Consider the following 24,519-nt stretch of genomic DNA (forward strand, 5'->3'; position numbering starts at 1 on the left):
TATAATTATATATATATGTGTGTGTATGTATAGCCTATATAGGCTACACAGTATATGTATTTATGTGTGTAATTATACTGTATGTGTGTATGTATATGTATATATACGTTATGTATGTATGTATGTATATATATATATATATATATATATATATATATATATATATATATATATATATATATATATATATATATATATATATATATATATATATATATATATATATATATATATATATTTTTAGTAACATAAATCGAGAGAGAGAGAGCACACTTCTATTCATTTGATTATATCGAAAATTTCAAGACATATTTCTTATATATGACATAATAGTTTTTGTGCAAAAATCGGCCTTCTAACTGTCGTAGTTTCATAGTTATGACAAAATAACCATAAATTTTTAAGTGGCTCAAAATTAGTATTGTCTTTGAGCTAATATCAATCGGCATTGGCACCTGACTACAGAACTAAAAAATGCAATATGCTCACCTTCGACTGAATTCAGAGCTGAAAGCATGTCATTCAGATTTGTAGTTAACCTACAAAGTGCAATACTTTCCCTGTGTTACTTAAATGACAAGCAGGTCCGCATTTTAATAACGGATATTCTGTGCACCTCTTTCCTGTATGCATTTTCACTGCCTACCTTATATTCGTAGACGTTTGTATTTTTTAAGACTCCAACTGGACTCCATCATATTTCTCACCATATCCTCGTGAACCTACAATAAATGCTCTCAAGAGGATAATCTGTCAACCTCCTTCTTAGCAATCGTATTTGCTGTGCACATATGTATTCTGGAAGTAAAAACTGACGAAGCTGCAATTCTTATTTCCAGCATAAGGAAATTGCAAATAAAAGGTCTTTCAGCATATTCTGATTTCCATTTCCAGCTATACCAACCAAATAGCTTCATTCCTGTTCAAGAACTTTTTCCCAAATATCTTCATTTCTGTTCAAGAACTTTTTTATTGCCCAAACAGTACGCATGTATACTTACCAGAAGTAATTGTTCTTAAATGAGAATTGAAAATTGTACCACGTAAGGTGCACAGCAAATGTTAACCCTTTCTGGGATAAAAGTCTAATATAGAAATAATTTTGTGAAGAAAATATTATTGCAATCTGTATCGTTGGATGTGATTGTCTTGCTGAAATTGTCTAATGATGACATAGAGGTATATCATACAGGTCAAGAAGGGGTTTAACAAGGAAACTATTGATTTTTTATTCTCCCAGTTTTTATTCTACATTTATAACTCACTTTAGTATCACGAATATCCTCTATTAAATTTTTTTTAAGCACCAGAAATTCTTGAAATTTTATGATTTCTCTGTCCCAAACTTCTAGATTTTTGGGGTGAACTTTCAGACTGGGATTGCATGTTGACTTCCTGCAAGGAAACAAGTAGTTAATTATCATTACCCTCCAAATCATCATTATTGCTCTACAATAATGCTCCTAACTTATAAATTTACTTGCTGACCAACCTGACGCTGCCTGAGAAAACTCTGAACGACAACCGATAAACTCTCTCTCTCTCTCTCTCTCTCTCTCTCTCTCTCTCTCTCTCTCTCTCTCTCTCTCTCTCTCTCTCTCTAACACCTCCTCACTCTTTCCCTCTTTCTCCTCCCTAACACCCCCTCTACTCTCTCTCTCTCTCTCTCACTTTTCAGTTAACGTAATTGCTTCAATTACATTGCCCAGCATTTTTGACAATGTATATTCCACCTCTTCTCACCCTCCATTCCTATTGGGACTGAACTTGAACTTAAAGGTCATCGGAAATATCCCTATTCATCTCAGCAACCTCGAAAACTATGGATTAGAAACTAGTATCTGTCATTTTTGACATTTTATTTTTCACCCCTTCTCACCCCCCCTTCTCTTGGGGCTGAACTTGGACTTGAAAGGCACTGGGAGTGTCACTATTCATTTCAATGACCTCAAAAACTATGGATTGACACTAATATCTGTCATTTTTGACATTTTATTTTTCTCCCCTTCTCAACCCCCCTTCCTACTGGGGCTGAACTTGGACTTAAAGGGCAACGGGAGTGGCACTGTTTACCTCAACAACCTCGAAGACTATGGATTAGACACTAATATCTGTCATTTTTGACATTTTATTTTTCACCCCTTCTCACCCCCACCCCCTTTTCCTATCAGGGCTGAACTTGGGCTTGAAGGGCATCGGAAGTGTCACTATTCATCTCAGCGACCTCGAAAACTTTGGATTGGACACTAAAATCTATTGTTTTCATTTATTTTTACATGTCACCTTCCCACCCCCACCCACTTTGGTGCCAGTCATGTCTATTTTACCTCACAGTATTCTCTTCCAGATAGTAAGTCATATGTATTCCAAGTTTGGTTGAAATTGTACGATACGTTTCAGAGTTATGTTGGAACATACACACATACATACATACATACTTCCATTTTTATATAGGCTATATACTGTAGATAGATTGCAATTCACCTTTGACTCTATGGTTCGGTGGTCACTGCGATTTTCTTTTCAGTAAATGGCAAGAAAGCTAATTTAGTGAAGAATCTGTTCTTGTTCTCTTCCTGTTTAGGACCATTCCCTCTCTTTGGCGCAAAAAGTTATCGCAGTATGTGAAGAAATAAGTTTTTAATCACAAAGAGATAAAATAAACCTTTTCAAGAAGTTTACATCTCATTCTTTTTTTCCCGAGAAACTTTGACGACTTCATATCAAGAACGTAACCACTTTTTTTTTAGATACGGTCCACTCTATTTCAGTATTCTCTATGTTACTATTTCAGTGGCAACTGGGAGTGGGACGTATAGGTTTGGATAGCTTTAAACTCACAGCTGGCGGCAACAGTGCAGTTGAATCCCCTCTGCCCTCTCCTCTTGTTGGTCTTGAAGTAGATCCGAATGCATCCCTCTGTGGTCGTGTAAGTTTTGCCACTCTGCAGCCCACATATCCTGAGTCGGAGAATACGAGGCTTAGAGTGGTAAAATAGTCTATAAATCTCATGAACGCGCGCTCTCAAAGGATTCGTGCTTGGTCGAAATTCCTGATTTTAAGTTGGATAAGCAGTTTCTGGGTAAACTGCATGGTTTGTAATTGGGTATAAAAAATGTTTGCTGATCTCTCTTCAGACCCTGATGTGCTAATCAAAATTGATGCTAGACTGTTCGCATTTTCCACGTATTTGGAAGAGCTGAAGTTTAAGGATGTCGTCCTTTCGGCTTAATCTAAAGTAACTAAACAGCGATACCGTTCTGTAACTTTATAAACAAAAATATGCTAAACTATCAGCTTTTACATAATAGTGCTACATGAGAAATTACAATGGAACATCTAAATTTGTCAGTAATAATAGCTAAAAGAATCTCCTTCTAAGAACACGATGTAAATGTTTAAAACCTACTTTTCATCGATAGAATCTGCGTCCGTAACTTTGACCCAGTCGCCACGGCACCCCACTGCTCTCCGCAGCTGAAAGTGGCGGAAGTCAACGAACAAGGTGTTCCCAGGATCTGTCTGCAAGAGTGAAGCGAAAGTTCGGTGCGAAATTAACAAGTAAAAAATGCGATGAAGTGTCTTCGGCGCAATCGAGTTTTCTGTACAGCGTATAATGCTGTATGAAACTCTGAGCCGCGCCCCTTGAAACTTTCAGCCACTGCCCGGTGATGGCCTATGTTGTTTGTACCTAAACTGGTGCCAGACGCACGATCATGGCTAACTTTAATCTTAAATAGAATAAAAACTACTGAGGCTAGAGGGCTGCAATTTGGTATGTTTGATGATTGGAGAGTGGATGATCAAAATACCAATTTGCATCCTCTAGTTTCAGGAGTTTTTAAGATCTGAGGGTGGACAGAAAACGTGCGGACGGACAGACTGATAGCCATCTGTATATCTTTCTCTTTACAGAAAACTAAAAAGGCAATCGTGAGCGAATGTACCAATTGATAAAGATGTGATATACTCACATGCGCATGCGCATATAACCAATGTTGCCAATTTCCCTTCTAGATCAAAACTAAATGCTACATGTGTCATAGCACCCAGTTAATACTATTTTCATGCCCTTCTCTTTACAAATTAGTCGAAAATACTCACGGAAACCTCCCACATAATTCTGGAATTCTTTGGATATTTCCTAGGATAGTTCGGAGTGTTGAACGTCACCGAGTTGCCAGGAGTCAGGGTGTAACGGATTTCTTTCCATCCTGGCGTGACAAAAGTTTTTATGTTAGATTTAAATAACTTTAAAATTGCGTCGAAAAAACCTTTACTGGTATCACGTAGTTTCTAAACACAAGCGTCTGTCATTGCATGAAGCAATATAAGAAGCACAATAACAAAAAAAAAAGATATACTTAAGAATGACAAATGTTTAAAAATCATAAAATAATTAAACTGTAGTATCAAAGTAGGTGCATTTTGTACTCTCTCTCTCTCTCTCTCTCTCTCTCTCTCTCTCTCTCTCTCTCTCTCTCTCTCTCTCTCTCTTCTTAGCTCGATAACTGGGTCTCTCCTATCACATATAAATACCAAAATACTACCTTTAAAGGATACTATGTTTCCATAGACTCATAAATGCACGTTTTGCACCCTTATTTTTGATATCACTAGATTTCCGGGCACAATATTACAAACAGACGTTCGTTATTTATTTATTTTTTCGCGAAACAAGTATCAGAATCAAGAGCCAGGCTTACAAACTAAATACACGCTTTAAATTCACGGGATCCATGCTTAGCTTCAAGAAGATGAATCTATATACACTTGAAAACAGCTGAAATAATTTAGAGCAAGTGTCGAACAAGTATTCTGTCGCAGTCCTTATTAGCGTCAGGTGTTAGCGATGCATTGAAATGCATATCAGTAGTAGTACGATGACGAAGAAATATGACCGAGTGGGAGAAATTCCAGGTTTGGAAAAATATGAGAAAAATTGACTAATGTAGGAAGTTAAATGAGAGAAGGAATCACTGAACAAAAAGTAAAAAAAAAGAAAAAGTGAAAGGCAAAAATATCAAATAAGAGGAACATGTGTTTCAGATCTTTTGACGAATAGTTTATACACATATCTGACTTAATTTGCTGGCCTTCGGATCTCACTATGACCCATTGCCTTTTGCACCAGACCGCCAAGGTTTGGGATAAATTTCCCTGAGGTTTCACTCAACTTTTGTTGGTAAACTCAAAGACGAATCAGTGGCTTCAGAGAGCATTGGCGCTCATGATGAGTGTGAAATTCTGTCACCTAAACGATCGGATGGATGTTATTGTCTCTCTTTCAAACCAGTGACCATTACACACCTCTGAGACCACGCGCGCGCAATCAAGTCTAGGCCAGATCAACGGAAACCAGTAAGTGCCATGGACGGTGAAAAGCCAAGTAAGTCACTGCAAGAGGAGACAGACAGTCTTTCTTGGATGATGCCATCCCGTCACTTTTCAAGACGTAAGTTAGATGATTCAAAAACACAGAAGAAAGTAAGAGAGTTCCACATTACAGGAGACGAGAGTGACAGCAAGACCTAATCATAAAGGTTGATCTTGAGTGAGGGCTTCTTTTACAAGGAAAGCGAAGTCTCGCTTGCGCTCCTTAGCCAAGGACAAGAAGAAAACCGTGTGATAATTCGGCGGAGTGAATAAATGAATAAACAGATGAATGGGTAAGGTACTCACTGCGCAGGTTTTGATTGGGGTTGACACGGTCTTCCTGAACAATTTCGCTTCCGTCTGAATAGCGGGCATCAAGACTGAAAGGAAAGCTTTTTTTAATTTCATCAGTCTTATTTCTGTGTGAGCGTTTCGTCACAGTTAACCTCTTTTCACATTGACGGGTTATTAACCATTCTGACAAATATTGTTATCATTATTTATTTCAATTTTATTCCATGTTTAATTCCCTTATGAACTCTTCATCAAGTTTAAAAATTTTTCACATAAACAATGTACCGGTATCACCTTTTTGGAAGTTATTATTATTATTATTATTATTATTATTATTATTATTATTATTATTATTATTATTATTATTATTATTATTATTGAATAGATAGTTTGCGTAATGTTATATTCATGCAAAAAATTTAAAATGAAATGACCAGGAAAGTATCGTCTTGCACTTTCCGTAACTTTTTTCCTATACAACTTATTTCTCAAATACCTAGATTTCCAAAGAGCAGATGGTCCAGCGAAGCTATAATTCCATTTCCGAAGGGCAGAAACATCAATAGTTATAATTACAGACATATTCATCAACAACTACTAAACACACATACATACATACGTGTATAGAAATATAATGTCAGGTTTGTACGCCAGAATTCCTGACGCTTTGGCCTGTAAGTCAGTACGATTGCACTAAAGTTCATTCATGCCCTCAATTTCGTGCCCACTAGTGTTTAAAATGAGTTACATAATAGTATTTTCTCATTGGTTATAACTGTGCTGCCTGACATTCACCGAAGTCGAGTGTTTGTAGACCAACAAGTTTTTATAGATTATGGTCGCTTTTATTTGCATCGAAATACAAAGTCCATATTTGATGGGAGAACGAAATTCTCATATACTGATTGATTTTAGTAATATTTCATAATTTTGGTACTTATTCAAGACTTACTATTGCTGTTTCTTTATTTTTGCATCTGTGAGTGGCTTATTTTGTTTTTGGTTGAAAAATAGTGATGGCTACAAACATTAACATAGTTTTAGTGATTTTTGGTATTGCTATGCGTACACATCTCATACGATTATATATAGATAAAGAAAGTACATGAACGAAAGGCTAATATGAAGGAAGACTATTTCTCAGAATTGTATTTATTCTAATGTAAAATCCAGTCTAGACCGTCTGAATTATTTGAGGGCTAATATTTCTCTTCAAATCTGATAATTTATGCAGTGATGTCTTATGGGAGATAGTGGTCCTTATAAAACTCTGCAAATATTTTGTCCCGCAGACAAAAGTATTATAGAAAAAATCTACGTTCAGCATTTTTTTTAATGTTTAGGTTTTAATATCAAGTCCTCATAACTTATGGAAGAGATGAAGTAGATGTTATTTCTTTTGCAGACGATAAGAATTAAAATGGAGTTGTAAACAATTCCGAAATGAACGCACCCACCAAAGTAAGTAAATAAATACGAAGGTAAACATTAGTAGTAGTAGTAGTTTGGCATCCTTACCCTCATTATCATTATTACTACTACTACTACTACTACAAATATTAGTAGTAATAGTACTAGTAGTAGCTATTAGGATCATCTTACCTTCCAGCAACTATCTCGGTGCCGACTCCATTGATGCAAGCAATCTGCAATGAAGATAAATAAATATAAGTTTTTATATTTATTTATCCATTCAAAGCGGTAAAACTGATTTGTTTAAGAGGAATTTGGGCAATATTCAGTTCAAGGGGCTTTGTCTGAGACGTGTTCGTAAATTTACATATTCAGTTAGACTGAAAGGTAAGCGGTTTTATTCACTCTAGGTACATTTATCATTGAGTTTCATGCGTATGCACAGAACTCTCTCTCTCTCTCTCTCTCTCTCTCTCTGTATATAAATTTATATATATATATATGTGTGTGTAAAATATATATATGTATACATATTCATATATATATGATATATATAGAGGGGAGGGAGAGAGAGAGAGAGAAAGCTCTCTGTACATACAACATATATATATATATATATATATATATATATATATATATATATATATATATATATATATATATATAAATGAAGACAAAATCACGAAGGAAGAGAAACAATGGAGTGCTGCAAGGCCTTTAGACTTGTAGTCCTTTACTGAGTAAAGGACCATAAGTCGAAAGGCCTTGCAGCACTCCATTATTTTTCTTTCCTTCGTGGATTTTGTCTGTATTTATATATTCATCACGTTCCATATTTTCGTGATTCAGTTATACATACCTACATACATACATACATATATATATATATATATATATATATATATATATATATATATATATATATATATATATATATATTAGGCCACCAATGACCCATTAATATCGAATTTACCTTACATTGGGAATAACTTAAACTCGAAGGGAATTACATATGACAAATTATTCCTTTGGTTAACTGAGTTCGATAATGAGTTATTAAGTTACCATCCGTCCTTTTGTCATTTGAAGGCGTAGTGACCGAAATGTCACAGCCATCTGGTTCCTCAGCAAATCCTTAAGGATGAGGTCATCTTCTTGACCCCAGGAGAGGCTGGCATCCATTTACGAGCTGGACAGGACAGAATGGTGGGCGGAAGGACGAAAACAAACTGCTTACCGAGAAACCATGTTTGGAGAGCCATACCACTCAGCCACGTCTGTGTTAATGATTTAGTTTCCTATTAGCTTGTAGGTGTTTCGGGGAGACATATTACGTGAGGATGGGCGCATGAGATGTGTATGTGAATAACTCTGTTGTCGTTTTTATTCTCATATTTTTTATTTTTTATTTTCTTTGTTGTCCTTTTCATCATAATAAGGTGCTAGGTTGTTGTGTAAGGCGAGGGTTTCCTAAATAGTGTGTGTATGTATGTGTGTGTGTGTTTGTACAATAAGCAAGTATACCTTAGTTTTACCAGACCACTGAGCTGATTAACAGCTCTCCTAGGGCTGGCCCGAATGGTTAGACTTATTTTACGTGCCTAAGAACCAATTGGTTACTTAGCAACGGGACCTACAGCTTATTGTGGAATCCGAACCACATTATAGCGAGAAATGAATTTCTATCATCAGAAATAAATTCCTCTAACTCTTCATCAGCCGGTCGGAGACTCGAACTCGGGCCTAGCGAGTGCTAGTCCATAGCTCTACTGACTCACCCAACGAAGAGCTATGTGTGTGTGTTTGTGGAACCGTTGATATTTGTAGGTGATACACCGTGGGTGGGGGATATTTTATTTTTAGTGTTGTTTAAAACAAATAAACAAAAATGAACGTCACCGGTATAACAAAAAAATAATATATGAACGAACCGAGATGGGAGGAAAAACTCTCGCTCCATATCTCCCTCTCCAACAAGGACAGAAACAGCACGGAAACACCGAAGAAGGAAGAGCAACACTGAAGGCTTAATACTTACCGCCACAAAAGCTAAAAGGACCGAGACTATACAGGACGTTCCCATGTTCCCCTTTCAGCGGTCAGGGCTGATCTGCGTCGGGGTCTGGTACCCCACTTGAAAGGCGAGATGTTGTCACATATTCAGACTTAACAAGACACCTGTTTTGGTGTCTTGAAATTGACATGCGTCTGGTTTAGGGGTCATTCGTACAGGTGATTAGCACAAGGTGAGAAAAGTGTCACCTTTTCAATTACTGAAATCGTATTCATATACTTCGGTACTGTATTTCAATACTTATATTTTTTTTATGACAAAACACTGCGTCATTCAGCAGTTCTAAGATTTCATATTCCTTGAAACAAGTTTTGGTTGCTAGAGAGAGCTCACAAAGAAGGCGAAATCACAATTCTGCGATTCGGTACTATATTTTGGGAAGATAGCACCTCTATAAAAAGCGCTTCATGAAAGAGCTTCCAGATCTCATTGTTTATAAAATGCGGCTTCGCTGGAATTCGCAATAATGGAACAGGATACATTTACTGACAAGTTGCGTGAAAGGTCATTCAAAATAACGTTACGTAACTCGCCAAAGAACCTTGTTATCATTACTGAAGGAAATGAAATTTCATGCAGGAGGGCTAATTGGCTAGTTGACACTCTACACTACACCAATCTGAGTTGCTAATGAATTAAGGTAATGATCCCCTTAACAAACTCCTTACCAGAAGAACGCTGACAAATGCGGTTTTTATTTGCTTGTTTATGAAAACAGCAGATTTTGGAGTTCGTGAGGTTTCGAAACCACTGCTGAGAGAAGTGGTTGATATTAATTTGGAAAAGTGGATTAGGCCTAAGTCTATTTTAACACCCAAAGCAATGCTATAGGCTTTTACTCGTCGGGTTAACAGTTTCTATGTATGTCGGTCACCATGGGTAAATTTAGATGACTGACACTGTATCATAAAATACAATCCACTGCAGAGATGTTGGTATACATCTTCGTAATTTTAACGAGTTTTATTAATTCACGTGAAATTAAGAGAAGGGTTAAAGTATTGAATGTTTCATTTTTGCCTATTTATTCGTATTTTCTTCTTACAACTTACTGGAAATATTTGTTTTACCAGTTTTGTAGATAAAATACAGGAATACAGAATGCATGTTTAAGGCTCACAGTCGCCTATTTGGTATTTCTTAAATGATTCAAGTACTTTTTTAATTGTGCGAAGTCATTAGTTTCAGAGATGTTACTGTGTCGTAGGACTTGATAACTGAAAGCTTGATTATTAAAAGAACTATTCAACTGAAGAATGGTTTCAGAGATTAAAGCCTGCTGCTGAACATACTCTGCACATTGAAACTTTCCTTTATTTACTCAAACTTCTGATGACACATTCAACTACAAGACTACAGTAGTTTCAGAGATTAAAGCCTGCTGCTGAACATACTCTGCACATTGAACTTTCCTTTATTTGCTCAAACTTCTGATGACACATTCAACTACAAGATTACAGTAGTTTCAGAGATTAAAGCCTGCTGCTGAACATACTCTGCACATTGAAACTTTCCTTTATTTACTCAAACTTCTGATGACACATTCACCTACAAGACTACAGTAGTTTCAGAGATTAAAGCCTGCTGCTGAACATACTCTGCACATTGAAACTTTCCTTTATTTGCTCAAACTTCTGATGACACATTCACCTACAAGACTACAGTAGTTTCAGAGATTAAAGCCTGCTGCTGAACATACTCTGCACATTGAAACTTTCCTTTATTTACTCAAACTTCTGATGACACATTCAACTACAAAGCCCAAGACTGAGATAGCATTTCCGATGACGAAAACGTAGAATATTCCTTGCAGCTGTTCCAGTCCCAGGGGCTGGGGACCTTCCAGTCTTGGAAGGGCTTCGACGTCGGCAGCTTCTCTTCGGCCGGGGTCGTTGATGATCTGGTCGAGCCATTTGGTGATGAGGCCGGCCTCCAGAAGCCTGCGGATGATTTTGTTGAATTTCTGCCGAAACGGGCAGCCGGGGTTCATGGCCCAGCCGATCTCCGAGGGGAAGAAGTCCTCCGTCGCTACGTGGAGCTGACGCTCACCTGTGCTTGAGGTGTACCTGTGGGGAGATTGCATTTCGATTACACAGTGAGTTGAAGCTTTGTGTTCGTTGTTACCGTATGTCACGCTGGGTGTTGGTTACCTTATAGGTAAGCAGAAGTGGTCAAGGTCTGGTAGGTGCTTGTGGAATGAATAAGACAAATCGAGGAGTATATATATATATATATATATATATATATATATATATATATATATATATATATATATATATATATATATATATATATATATATATATATATATATATATATATATATATATACAATCAACAGTCACGTGTGGAACATAAGTAAATTTCTGACTCACATCATGAATGAACCCAGGTCTTTCAACTGAAAGACATCGAACCCATGTCTTTCAGTTAAAAAACAGGACTGCTGCCAACCAAGCCACATAAGTCATACAAGAAGTTGGAACCTAATTACCGCTGTGCCTAAGGCTTTTACCTGGGCGGGCCAACTGCCTCGCATACCAGCGTGGTTTCCCCAACTTCCCGACTAAGCATTGACCTAATTGAAAGCATTTCATTCGAATTATCCCTTCTGAGTGAATATGATAGAAATAGTCAACACGCAATCACGTGTGGAACAGAAATAAATTTCTGACTCGCATCAGGAGCGAACCCAGTTCCAACTTCTCGTATGACTTGCGTGTTGCTTCGTTGGCAGCGGTCTTGTCTTTCAGTTGAAAGACCTGGTTTCGATCCTGATGTGAGTCAGAAAAAAAAAAAAAATATCTATATATATATATATATATATATATATATATATATATATATATATATATATATATATATATATATATATGTGTGTGTGTATTTTTGGAGGAGAAGGAGAGAGAAACAGATGGTCTCTTTTTGTATTAACTCACTTAATTGCTATCCGGTCTTCCATGTAGAGCCTCCACGTAATGAATGCGTATCTAGTATCCCTCGCCCTAGCCAGGCAGGAATTCAGATCTGGGCACATGTCTAAACCAGCAAATACCCTCTGATAGAGGGGCACCTGCGATGTTTTGAACAGCTGGTAATCCGCGGCTCCTAGATCCTGCGTGGAGAGTAGATAATAAGATGAAATTCCTTATAGAACATAATTTAAAAAGGATTTTTTCTCAAAGTTGAGCGTAGTTTAATGTTACGGGGTCTTTACGCATTTTTGTGATTTTAAGGAGTTAGCGCATTTACATAAGTTGTGATTCATGAACAGACTTATTCGAAATTCAGCCGATTTTGATTTTTTTCATCAGATACGGATTTTTTGTTCGTTTTGGTAGCCCTTGTTCTGACGTCACTATAAACCAGTCAATCAATTAATCACTTGCTCTGCTACTAAATATTTTTTTCTAATACCTTGTTGCTGTATTTAGTAATGGGCTTAGGTTATATAGGGGCATAGGGATGCACATTCGATCTGCTTAGAAGAGAAACTGACAGGTACTGCTGTTATAGTTTAGGAATTAAAGTGCAGTATAATTATTCCTTGATATGAAAAAAAAATCGACTTATATTAATTGTCCTGTAATACTGAGATTGAAACAGTTGTACAACAACCAGTATACGCTCTACATAGCCCAATATATATATATATATATATATATATATATATATATATATATATATATATATATATATATATTGTACTGTAAATGCATGCATATATATATATATATATATATATAAATATATATATATATATATATATATATATATATAAATATATATATTATATATGTTATGTATATATTTTATATAACATACATACATACATACATACACACATACATAAACGACCGTTAAACACAATCACATCAGAGAAGAGAAAGCCAAAAAACGAAGCCACTGACCTTCCAGGCGTTCGATTCCCCAAATCACCCCGAAGTTGAGCGGACGATCGCTCCCCTACCTGAATCCCCCAGGAAAACCCCGAATCCACGAGATCCTGAAGCGAGTTGAGCGTCGGGGAGAGAGTGGGAAGGGTGTAACAAGCGATCAACATGGCCACGTAACACGCCACCGTCACGAGGGAGAAGAGGACCCAGGCGGTGATCAGGACCCGAGACCCGTTGGTCGTGTTCCATTCAGTGCCTTGTCTTGGGAGGGAAGCAACAGGGAAGTTTTTGATTAGTTCGACGAGTGCAAGGAATTGTTGCGGAGGCGTTACGCAACGCCGTTTGCATTAAAATTCGTGCTCAGAATGTAATGTGTTTGCCTTTTTGCTTTGTATTTGGAAATAGAGTCATCAGCTCGTTTCATTTCTTATCTTAATTTGTAGTCAGACTCTCATCACGATGGAGTTTTACGGGGCAGATTAACATTTCTTACGAGATACACGTTCCAAACACGTTCAGTATTTCCTTTGGCAGCGCCTCCAAATGGCTGGTGCGGTTCTTCCGCTGTTGACGCTCATCGGGAAGTATCTGGCAACTGACGTAATAGAGAACGCTAATGACTAAAAGCGATAGAGCAAATCCCAACCAAACCTGGAAGTATAGAGTGAGACAAATCCACTGTAAGTGATAGGGATGATAAGCTTCCTTCAAACAATCCTGAATTAAAAATAGAGGAAGATAAAATTTTTGAAATCTATAGACCAGGTATATTTCTTGATTAAATACTTGCAAGTTTTTTCTCGAATTCAGTAACTTTTTTTTGGCCTTTATGTCCTGCGCTTGTCACAGATGAAAGGATTAAATCGTTAGAAATTCCCCCTGAAGCATGAATGACACTCGAAATTGTTTGAATTCTGTACTTAGCTGTATTTCGAATGGTATTAGAAGTACAGTCTTCATTCTGAAATCTTGAAAATTGTCTATTCATTTTCAGTCATCACACACTTAAGTTGACAGTACCTTTCAAAGTTGACAGTACCTTCCAACGCCCCCAAAAAATGTGTACAACACCAGAAACATGACATTTCACGCCTTTCGTACCTTAATGAATAACGCTTGTTGGATATCTTTGGATAACTCAGAAACAAAGGTCTTTACAGCAAGACAAAATTTAGGAAGGAAAACCGTACTTTTGCCTCGAAAGGTCTAAGCAATGCCAGGGCATGGTTCAGCGGTCGAGGCTTCGTCGTGCAGAAGGTCAGCGGATCGTTGTAATACCCCACGGTGTAGTCGATGACCCTCTCGCGATCTCCGGTGAACGCCACGTTCAGCGAGAAATCGGCTGCGTAATTCTGGACGGCTCCGATGACGCCTGAAAGGAGCGGCGAAGGTCCCCTGTTAGGTTTTTATCAAGCGGTAGGAATGGCGAAGAAATTACAATGCTTTTCAGTAGCGCGTAGAAACTGGCTTGCTTCTTAGAGCCAGTAGTATAAGATAATGGACCATTTTCCGTTTAATATGAGGTGGCAGAATCATTTCATGTTATATCAGATGGTGGAATGTTAAATATAATTCTCTGCAAGTGGCTAGATAGGTAATGTGAGCTTGTCCACACATCTAATGTTTACAGATTCAAAATGTGCTTTGAATCAACTGTCTGTCTCGTGTTTTCGTTCTTAAAATGTTTCCAAGTCAACAGAGAATACAAACCATAGCGATACTTATCTTACTTACCCGTGTAAGTACCGTTGTCCAGCTTGTATCCCCATTGCAGATCCGCCGGTTCTCTGACTTTGTAGGTGAAATTGAGGGTTCCAGCAACGGCGTTCATCATGCGGGTATCGACGCAGTCTTTCAAACGGACGTCGCGCCCTCCTGTTTTTTCGTAACAGCTGAACGGTGCGTACTCCAGCGTCACGATTCTGAAGACGTGTCCGTTGAAATTCTGGAGAGAGAGAGAGAGAGAGAGAGAGAGAGAAGTAGGTAACTGAATTGAGGGTACTATTCTCTTATCGCTTTTCTAAACGACGATAATATTTAAGTAACTCTGCAACTGCTTCGTAGTTTTACTCTATCAGGTATACCGCAGAACATTTTTTAATGTAGAGTACGTATTACTCATAAAAGAAAAAAGAATGGGAAACAACTCTAAGGCTCCACAAACCTGGAAGACATCAGGGAAAAGGTCTCTATGCCGAGCAAAGCCCTGCTGAGGAGTCCAGGTGTCAGCCAAGCTCACCTCCGGGTGTCCGTCACGGCAGTAGGGACAAGCCCTCAGGAGACCGTAAGTTCTCTGAGCCCGTTCGCCAAGACCTCCGACCTTCTTTTGACTGACAGCAGCATTTGATACTGTTACCAGCACCGTATGGTAACCCGATCCTTGTAAGTAGGAAAGAAGATAAAAGTATTGGTTTGCTCACTCCTGTTTTTACTCTTGAATGAGCTACCAAAGGCAATTCAATCTCAGGTCAAGTTCGATTGAGGAGAAAGTCTGAAAATGGATCGGTATGAATTCCTCGACAAATAATGAGATTAATTTCCTTTAATATAAACCTCAAATTATTATTTATTGTTTTCTATACTACACGGTTTTTTTATGTTATTTAAAAAATGACAGCTTCTTAATATGACAGGGCATAATTTCATAACCATTGCCACAAAAATAAGTATCTCAAGGTTAGCGCAGAACACCCATCCACGAGTATGTTACCCAAAGTTACCTAAAGTTGGATGACTAACAACTTCTGGAAGATCAAGGCTGGATCCTGTATAAGCAAGTATCCTTTTTTCCGATCCTTGAAAAAAGCTCCCTCTCTGAATATCCAACGTTGCTTTGCCAACAACCTGTCAAGGAAACATTCAACTGAGTGACAGCAAATTTGAGCAACTTTTCAGTACTCATTATATGTCCATTCTATCCTTCAAACTCCATATAAGAAATTTTCATTGCTCTTTTGAAACCTGAGGAACGTTGGAAACCCGAAATTCATATATTTATTGGGTCCGCTCTTTCTGTTTCGTTTTCTGTTTTTCCCAGTAAAAGTGACGAACTCTAGAACCTTGAGGAGAATAATTTATGAATATGAAATCCCGGTTCATAAATGGAAGGCATAATCTGGAACGCTCAGATTTTGAAGTATTGCCTTCTCGTTATTTGAGAAGATTTAATCTCGGTCTCGCCTCTTTTATTTATTTATCTGATGATGTTTGCTCCAATCGAATCTTTCATAAATTTTTTTTTATAAATAATGGTTTTTAACACATATATTCACTCCTTAATGACGTCAATGTAGATTATAATGACCAAGCCGTAAAGTGAGTCATTGATGCAAAATGGCTTTGTATTGAATTCGCACAAAATGCAATACAATAACAGTGCTAATAAGAGACGTTCCTACTATTTCTACTAATACCACAACTAAATTCCTACTTCTACCCTCCAGCTTGAATGACCCTTGTAACGTGATGTCGGATAACTTACAAAAAAAAAAAAAAAAGCTGCTATTATTCATAATGCCGGAACTTACGTTATTGTTACTGCCACTGACTAAAGTAGGCTAATTAGTAATCACAACAACAGCACCAGAAGGGGCGAAGCCCCGAATACAAAAACCCTCGTTACCTCAAGGTCAGCTAGAATGACAAAAGCGACGCAGTGGATGGAGACAGCTTTCTGTTGAGTCCGCGTGAAGGCGGGGAAGGCCGACGGGGGTGTGTCAAAGAAGACCTCCAAGTCCCATGCCAGAGTGGGTTCGACTGTCATAGACTGTATCCTCTCTGCTACGTTCTGGTTGAAGTACGACCCTTTGTGTAAGAGGACCTAGAGAGGGAGATCAAGTGGGGTAAGGGGCGAAATCATTTTCAAGGCAGCAAACCTGGTTTGCTCGAGATGAGATTTGCTTCCTGCTTGGAGGCAATTGCTGAGCATATTAAGATATCACGTGGCGAATGATGTTTGGTTGGGAAATCTATTTTGAATAACAGCATCAACTGAGACAGTGAACATTCACCAGAGACACACTCTTCACAGGCAGCCTTCAGTGAATGAAATGACTCAAATCTGGTTAAACAGTGATTATAAACTGCAGTAATGAGTTAGGACATAGTTTCTTGGAATAAAACGTCCTGTAAAGAACAAGGAAGCTAGAATGATTTATATCTGCATTTTTATCATTTTTCTCTACTTGTTCATAGGATAAAACACACACTCACAGCACACACGCGTACTTTAGGTGCAACTTTAGCAAATTTGTAGCTTTGACACACGAAATCTATTCTTAGAAATCACTTCCTCACCTTCGAACACCCATCTAAATGGTACTTCAGAACAAACACCCATCTAAATGGTACTTCAGAACATCTGACAGCAATGAAGCAACTTCCTCTGCAGGTGGCTCTATTTTGCCTTTACCGTCGTTTACCGAAGGAGGCCTTGGATGAAAAGTACCCGAAAACTGGTTCAGGTCATGAACCGGCCTTCCTCCGTCAGGTTCTTGAAGAGGCAATGATTTGGGAGTCTTGATTCCTGGAGGAACGTGGCTTGATTGTGTTTGGTATGGAGCGTCGACGGGCGCTTTGCTCCAGGCTGAAGGATCACCGTCCGATCCCCTGGCTGCGTTTGTGATGGCTACAGCAACTGCCAGTTTTATCAGCAGCGAAGGGGAGAGTGAAAGACGCATTGTCAGAGCTGAGAAGTAGAAAGAAATAGAAGTGAAATGCAAATTGCTGAAAGCATTTATCATATTTCAGTCAGGGCATTATGAGAGATACATCAAATTTCCATCTCGCTGGGAAATGAATTTATATTGATTTTGACAAGTATTCCAACTAAAAATAAGTAAATTTTATGATCTCAGTGCTTTTCTTTTAAAGATAATCAAATGACTATTCCATGTCGTGGAACAGCCAGAGAGAAATTTTTATAAGATCACAAACTTTCTCATTGTAGCTCACAATGGAATTAACGGACATCCGAAGTTGTAAGCTGGCAAACGACGATGGAACATATAATTATACCTCATGATGTATTTTCTTTGTTAGCTGAAAGATGGGAAGAACAAAAATTATCCCTGGGAAGGAAATTAGTTCTGTAAAGGAAATTCGTAAGAGCAAATAATGGGATCGTTTTCCCTTAAATAAACAGCAAAGCTGGGAAAAATATCATTTCTGAAATAGTGTATCTTCCTCCTGAAACTGTTCACCTGGAAAGTGCATTTTTTTCACAAGTTTAACTCGATACCGAGTCTTAACTAAAAAGTCTTGGGATATTTTTTATTACTTGTACTCAAGGTAATTAAATCGTACACAGGACAAAGGATACCAAATATTTTCTCAAAACTTCCTAGTTGTAATATACTTCACGAGCAAAAAACTAGAGTTTTACTTTACTTCTCGACAAATAGATTTGTCAGTAAATTTTGTCTACCACGACGACCGGTGATGAAGAAATCGGTGGCTTCTTACAAGTGAATTAATAACTTTGTTTTTTTCTACTCTTTATCTTATTACGGAGGCTCCCACCGAAAAGGAGAAAAAGAAACTTAAGGAAGATAGAAAGTTACATTAACGACGCCTTCAAGCCAATAAAAATTGTGCTTGTGTAAGACAAAAGGGTAGACGTGCTTTTGACAAAGTTACTCGGCAATAATTATTTATATTATTAAGTCATTGTTCGCGTGGAGGGAAAGAAGAATTTTCGTGACTTCATTTCGTAAAGTGCAAACCTTCGGTTCAATCAGAAAAGATCGACAGGCACTCTAAAGTGCCTTAGGTGCTTAGGTCTTTATGAAAAAAGAAGTGTCACTTGATGATTAAGAATCCATACTCCGAGGGAAGTTCTGTTGTTATTACCATACCATCCTACTTTTGAGTTTGATCTGGAATCGCTTAAACAGTTACGAAGATACAAGATCTCACCCTCTGAGAAGAAGAAAAGGCATGTAGTCGATATATATGTATATATATTATATATATATATACACATATATATGCACATATACATAAATACATATATGTACATATGTATGTACTGTATATGTATATATATATATATACATACATACACAAACGAAATTTAAGGCAAATTAAAAAAAAAAAACTTGAATAAACTCATAACACAGCTCAAAACCGACCAGTTAAAAGAACGCCACTAAAACTCGACTTACGAAAACGCACCTCGGGCCGCAAAGCTTCAGGCGAACTGAGAAACGTCGTCGTCACCTTACTGAACTGAGCAGACTCTGAACTGGTCGCGTGTGAAGACGGACGGTCAAGGTTGTTGAAGTAACTGAGCAATAATTCATGAACCAAATAACTGGAGACAATTGCGCGGGGCAGAACTCCAGAATCTCATGAATTCTGGTACTGGTTCTTCTAAATGTTGTGTTGCTTCTCAGTCATGAATGTTAAATGGTCTCATTTGTGAAGACGAGATAACGTCGTAATTGGTGTTGATTGGTTTCGCACATTAATTAAGATCGGTCTGATCGGTCTGATCCTCTGGCCAAACTTGTGAGAACCACGTAATGATAGAGAAGCGAAAAATAGCAAGTTGCAGCTTTTCAGTGAAAGCTAGCTCTGGAATTTTGGATTTTTGTGCGTACACAATTCGATCTCGCTTGTCTTTGTGTGTGCGTGTTTGTTTTCGATAAGCGGGCATGGATGTTTATTAGTTGATGTTGAAATCTAGTCCTATAGGTATGAATTTCAATACACTGATAGATTCACAAACACTCCTGCTTTACACACACACACACACACACATACACTCACACAGGGGCGTGTATCTATACAGTCGAATGTTGCGCCACAATATTTGTTTAATATCGAATTCGCTATACCTTAAGAATAACATAGGCCTAAAGGGGCTTATTATTGGCCTTTGGTTTAGGAACAATGATGAACAGCGATTTTGACGACCTAGCTCTCGAATCCTGGCCGGCACAGATGCATTTATCGGTTGTAACTTCCTTTGGGTGCGAGTTATTCCCAAGATATACTTAGCAAATTGGATATTAAATGATATTTGTGGTTTAGAGTTTTTGATCGTAAAAAGATCGTGCGAATTTAAGTAACATATCTATACGTACATATTTATATTTATATTTTATATATATGTATGTATGTATGTATATGTATATATATATATATATATATATATATATATATATATATATATATATATATATATATATATATATATAATGTATGTATATATAAATAAAGATAAAATCAAGAAGGAAACGGAAACACCGGAGTGCTGCGAGGCCTTTCGACACTATGTCCTTTATTAGCAGACTGAAGAAATATAAAAAGTATGTTTACAAAGAAAGCTCATATTAATGACAGATATTATAAAGGAAACATAAGTACCTGGAATCAACACAATTGAAGAATTAGTAGAACTAAACAGGATTAAATATTTAAGAGGTTTTTACAAAGGATTAGGATCAACCGTTCAGGAGCAGGGACAGGACAATTAAAAGATTATACAGGTTCGTGACTGACCACCTAAAAATTTTTATTAGTATAACACAATAATTCTTTTTTTTTTTTTGTAAACAATAATAACTTTTATATTAAACATACGGATATATAGAAAATATATATCAAGTAGCTAACTTGTAATTAAGTCAGTGATTTTATCTTTTAGGTCATTCTTGAACATTTTTCTAATACAGGGGTCCAAATAATACATGCCAGGGCTAAGATTAAAATTACAACTGGAAGTAAGCTGGATAATAGCGGACTCCAATACATTTCTTGAAGAGAAATCTTTCGATCTGGCAATCACTGAACTTTCAGTCCAATTTATCCTGTGAGAGTTTTCACTTAAAGGAATGAACATAGCATTGGATGCTTGTCCAGTTTTGACTGAATACTTATGTTGCTTAATACGTACATCTAAATCTTTGCTAGATTGGCCAATATAAAAAGAGGGGCAATCCAAACATGGAATTTTATATATTATGTTGTTGTTTTCTTTAGGGCTATTTTTTATTAACATTCTTTTGAGTGTGTTATTATAAGAAAAAACGGGGTTTACATTAAAAGGTTTTAACAATGATTTTATGTTTTCAAAACCACTAAAATAATGCAAGCTAAGAATGTTCTTAGGGGTTTCTTTCTTCATGTTACTTTTACTATAAAACTTTTTGTGGGCTTTGTTATAACAAATATCTAGTATATGTGAAGGATAACATAAATCTGTCCCTATTTTTCTTATGTATCCAATTTCTTTATCCAAATACTGGGGACTGACAATGCGCAAGGCTCGTAAAAACATAGAAGAAAAAATTGATATTTTGATGTTGAGGTGATGGCCTGAATAAAAATGGGCATAAGTTAAGTATTTATAGGAAACCAACCAACGACTTAACTTATGTCCATTTTTATTCAGGCCATCACCTCAACATCAAAATATCAATTTTTTCTTCTACGTTTTTACGAGCCTGTTTTGGCAGTTCTACTAATTCTTCAATTGTGTTGGATTCCAGGTACTTATGTTTCCTTTATAATCCCCATCTGTCATTAATATGAGCTTTCTTTGTAAACATACTTTTATATTTCTTCAGTCTGCTAAGTAAAGGACATAGTGTCGAAAGGCCTCAGCACTCCAGTGTTTCCGTTTCCTCCTTGGATTTTATCTTTATTTATATATTCATCACGTTCCATATTTTCCATATATATATATATATATATATATATATATATATATATATATATATATATATATATATATATATATATATATGTGTGTGTGTGTGTGTGTGTTTTAAAGTATCACACCAAAACCGCCATGAATGTGGTTGAAAATATCAGCGCATTCTTTAATTTTTTTTTTATGCGACAAAGAGTCATTCACCCAATGAGCATTGGTTTGTTCCCTCGTGTTATAAAATAAATGATGGGTTCCACATCGACACACCCTCTCTGTGCCCCGCCTTAGGGGCCCTTAACCCGAAGTCCGAAGGATGCCATTGAAGGTTCCCATAAGGAGCCTTGTTCCGATTTCTTTGCGACGCAAACTTTATTCATCAGATCAGTTAATCAGTCTTTTCAGTTCTTGTCCACATTCAGATCTGAATTTTATTCTATTAAGGTTTTATTATGAAATAGTAAAGATTTTCCAGTAGAGTTTAGTTTATTGTGTTAATTTTATTTCAGTATGATTCGTAGTCAAATGGCGACATCATCTATGTAAGATAATGACATAACATTAACAAGTATTCAATTTTTTGTAAAGATTTTTATTCCAAAGGCAACTTTATTTCTGCAAGATTTATATTGAAGTTACCAAGTTTGCACGTACTGTCCGTGGGACATGAATATGCATTATTTACAATAGAAGCACATACACACATACACACACACACACACATACACACACACACACACACACACACATACCAGTGTTCTTAAGCCTAGGCCCCGAACAAGTTTCCGAACGCCGCGAAAACCTAATGGCCAAACTCCGTGCTTCCTTGTTTGCTCGTAAAGGTGCTTTTGATTGCTCTCTGAAGTTGAACGCAGCATTTTGCAGAGAGAGAAAATAAAACAAGTTTTAAACCGCCTGGGTGGGGCTTATTCCTAAGTCACTTTTTTTTTTTAATTTATTTTTTTAGATGAACTGGTCTTTACCCGTTTTGGCTGAGAGAACAGTTCGTTCAGCCGTGTAGACTGTCACGCTGATGGCTCTCAATGGCTTAAATTGTTATTTAAAACGATGAAGAACTCTTATAAATATAATCATCCATAATAGTTTCCTCTTGAATTACAGGTAGTTTTTTCTTTAAGGATATTGATCGTCTTTGTGTGACCTGGCGTTACAATGATTATGGTCATCGACCTCACTCTGCATGGGCATTGAAAATTATGAGATGAAAAGCTTCGGACCATGAACGGCACATAATAAGCAACACCTTTTTAAATTTGACAGCGTTTTTATTATTATTCAAAAAGACCTCAAGTATAAGTACATGAATGCGTATATCGGTGTTTATAGGTGTATGTTTAAATGCTTTGCATTTAAACTAAAATAATCATGGGCGAGTTGTCTACCGTGCAGATTCACAGAGCTTTATGTCAGACGTTCGGTTTGTTTACCGTTATCTGTCAGCCATCTTTCGGCGTCTTCTATTACTCGTGACATGAGGGTCGAATGAAAGACGCCGAGGACCGATAGCAGTGTTGACGTAACTTTGGGTCACTGACGTGTTTCTGTCGTAAAATGGTAAAATGTTAATTTTTACGAGCTCCATTCGAGTTCCAAATTTCAGATCTTTACGGTTGACAATAAAAAAAAAAATGTACAGGATAAGTAAAATGAGTTGTAAGGTATGGTCCACTTTCTTTTTTTATTTATTTTAATTTGTTTTTGTCCAGTTCGAAGAAGCTCACACGATGATTTTTTTCTCTGCTCTTTCATTGCCCTTTCTTGATATTATTATTTAGGTGAAATACATAACAGTTTATCATTTCTACAGTGATTAATATTTATAAAAAATAGTTTATATTTTACCCGTTATTTGCTGATTTGCATTCGAAATATAGTTAATAGATTAGAAAATTATTTAAGAAATTAGGACCTGAGAAATAGCAAAACACACACACACACACACACACACACACACACACACACACACACACACACACACACACACATTTCAATGAGCCGACGAGGCCAACAATGCACTGCCAGCTTAAGTGAATTCTCTCGTGAAGGTACATTTTTGGAAGATTTAATTAAACAGTTTGTGAACCTTTTTTTTTTTTTCAGATCAGAAGGAGCCAATGCAACGAAGCTTCCTCCCATTTCTCTTAAAAGAATTCGGCGCAGAAAGCTTTTCCAGTAATGCAATTCCCAGAAGTCGACTGTGATAATAGTAATGATTATTTCCTAGAGCAAGTAATTTCCTTCCTAGTCAATAAACTGTTTTCCAAAGCAATTTTGAAAATTGCAACAAAGTGAACATGCCACAGACGGGCACAGACCCACACACACACACACACAGCTCGAATAGGCATGGGACCTCTTGCCTCAGGGTAGACCTGGGCATCCATGATTTATCTTGCCCATCTGCAGTGCCTCTAAGTTAAATGATCTAAGATCAAGGTTACGAATCCTGGCTCTTCTTCTTCTTCTTCTTCTTCTTCTTCTTCTTCTTCTTCTTCTTCTTCTTCTTCTTATTATTATTATTATTATTATTATTATTATTATTATTATTATTATTAAAAATTCGCAATTTTCAGTGCATGCAATCTTGTAGGACTCTTTCTTCTACAGAATATTCCTTTTTATGATTTATTCATCTCCTGCAGCATTTCCATTCTATTCCAAAATCGCAGTTCTCTTCAGTACAACCTGTAAATATCATCAGTCTTTACTTGCGTGTCTTCATTCTTGGAGAGTGATACTTGGCAAAAATGTTTTGAAGATTCACCTTCGGGACGGCAACCGCTGACTCTT

At 37.0% G+C, this 24,519-nt stretch overlaps 2 protein-coding genes across 2 annotated transcripts; both read right to left on the minus strand.

Moving 5' to 3' along the window:
* Positions 1–244: 244 nt before the first annotated feature.
* On the minus strand, positions 245–9,307 carry LOC136854184 (astacin-like metalloendopeptidase). Its single transcript, XM_067130490.1, has 7 exons — positions 9,122–9,307; positions 7,273–7,316; positions 5,683–5,756; positions 4,105–4,214; positions 3,410–3,522; positions 2,842–2,960; positions 245–1,395 (listed from the first exon to the last, which is right to left on the minus strand). Coding segments are annotated over exons 1-7 (507 nt in total). The 5' UTR covers positions 9,167–9,307; the 3' UTR covers positions 245–1,393.
* A 1,434-nt stretch (positions 9,308–10,741) lies between these two features.
* Positions 10,742–19,340, minus strand: LOC136853952 (glutamate receptor U1-like). Its single transcript, XM_067129850.1, has 12 exons — positions 19,227–19,340; positions 17,386–17,739; positions 17,035–17,042; positions 16,675–16,872; positions 15,773–15,896; positions 15,217–15,431; positions 14,787–14,997; positions 14,243–14,424; positions 13,546–13,703; positions 13,127–13,313; positions 12,096–12,271; positions 10,742–11,223 (listed from the first exon to the last, which is right to left on the minus strand). The coding sequence occupies exons 2-12, from the start codon at positions 17,729–17,731 to the stop codon at positions 10,878–10,880; spliced, it is 2,151 nt and encodes a 716-aa protein (XP_066985951.1). The 5' UTR covers positions 17,732–17,739; positions 19,227–19,340; the 3' UTR covers positions 10,742–10,877.
* Between the last annotated feature and the right edge of the window lie 5,179 nt (positions 19,341–24,519).

The sequence above is a fragment of the Macrobrachium rosenbergii genome, chromosome 28 (assembly GCF_040412425.1).
Source record: "Macrobrachium rosenbergii isolate ZJJX-2024 chromosome 28, ASM4041242v1, whole genome shotgun sequence".
NCBI classification, from domain to species: domain Eukaryota; kingdom Metazoa; phylum Arthropoda; class Malacostraca; order Decapoda; family Palaemonidae; genus Macrobrachium; species Macrobrachium rosenbergii.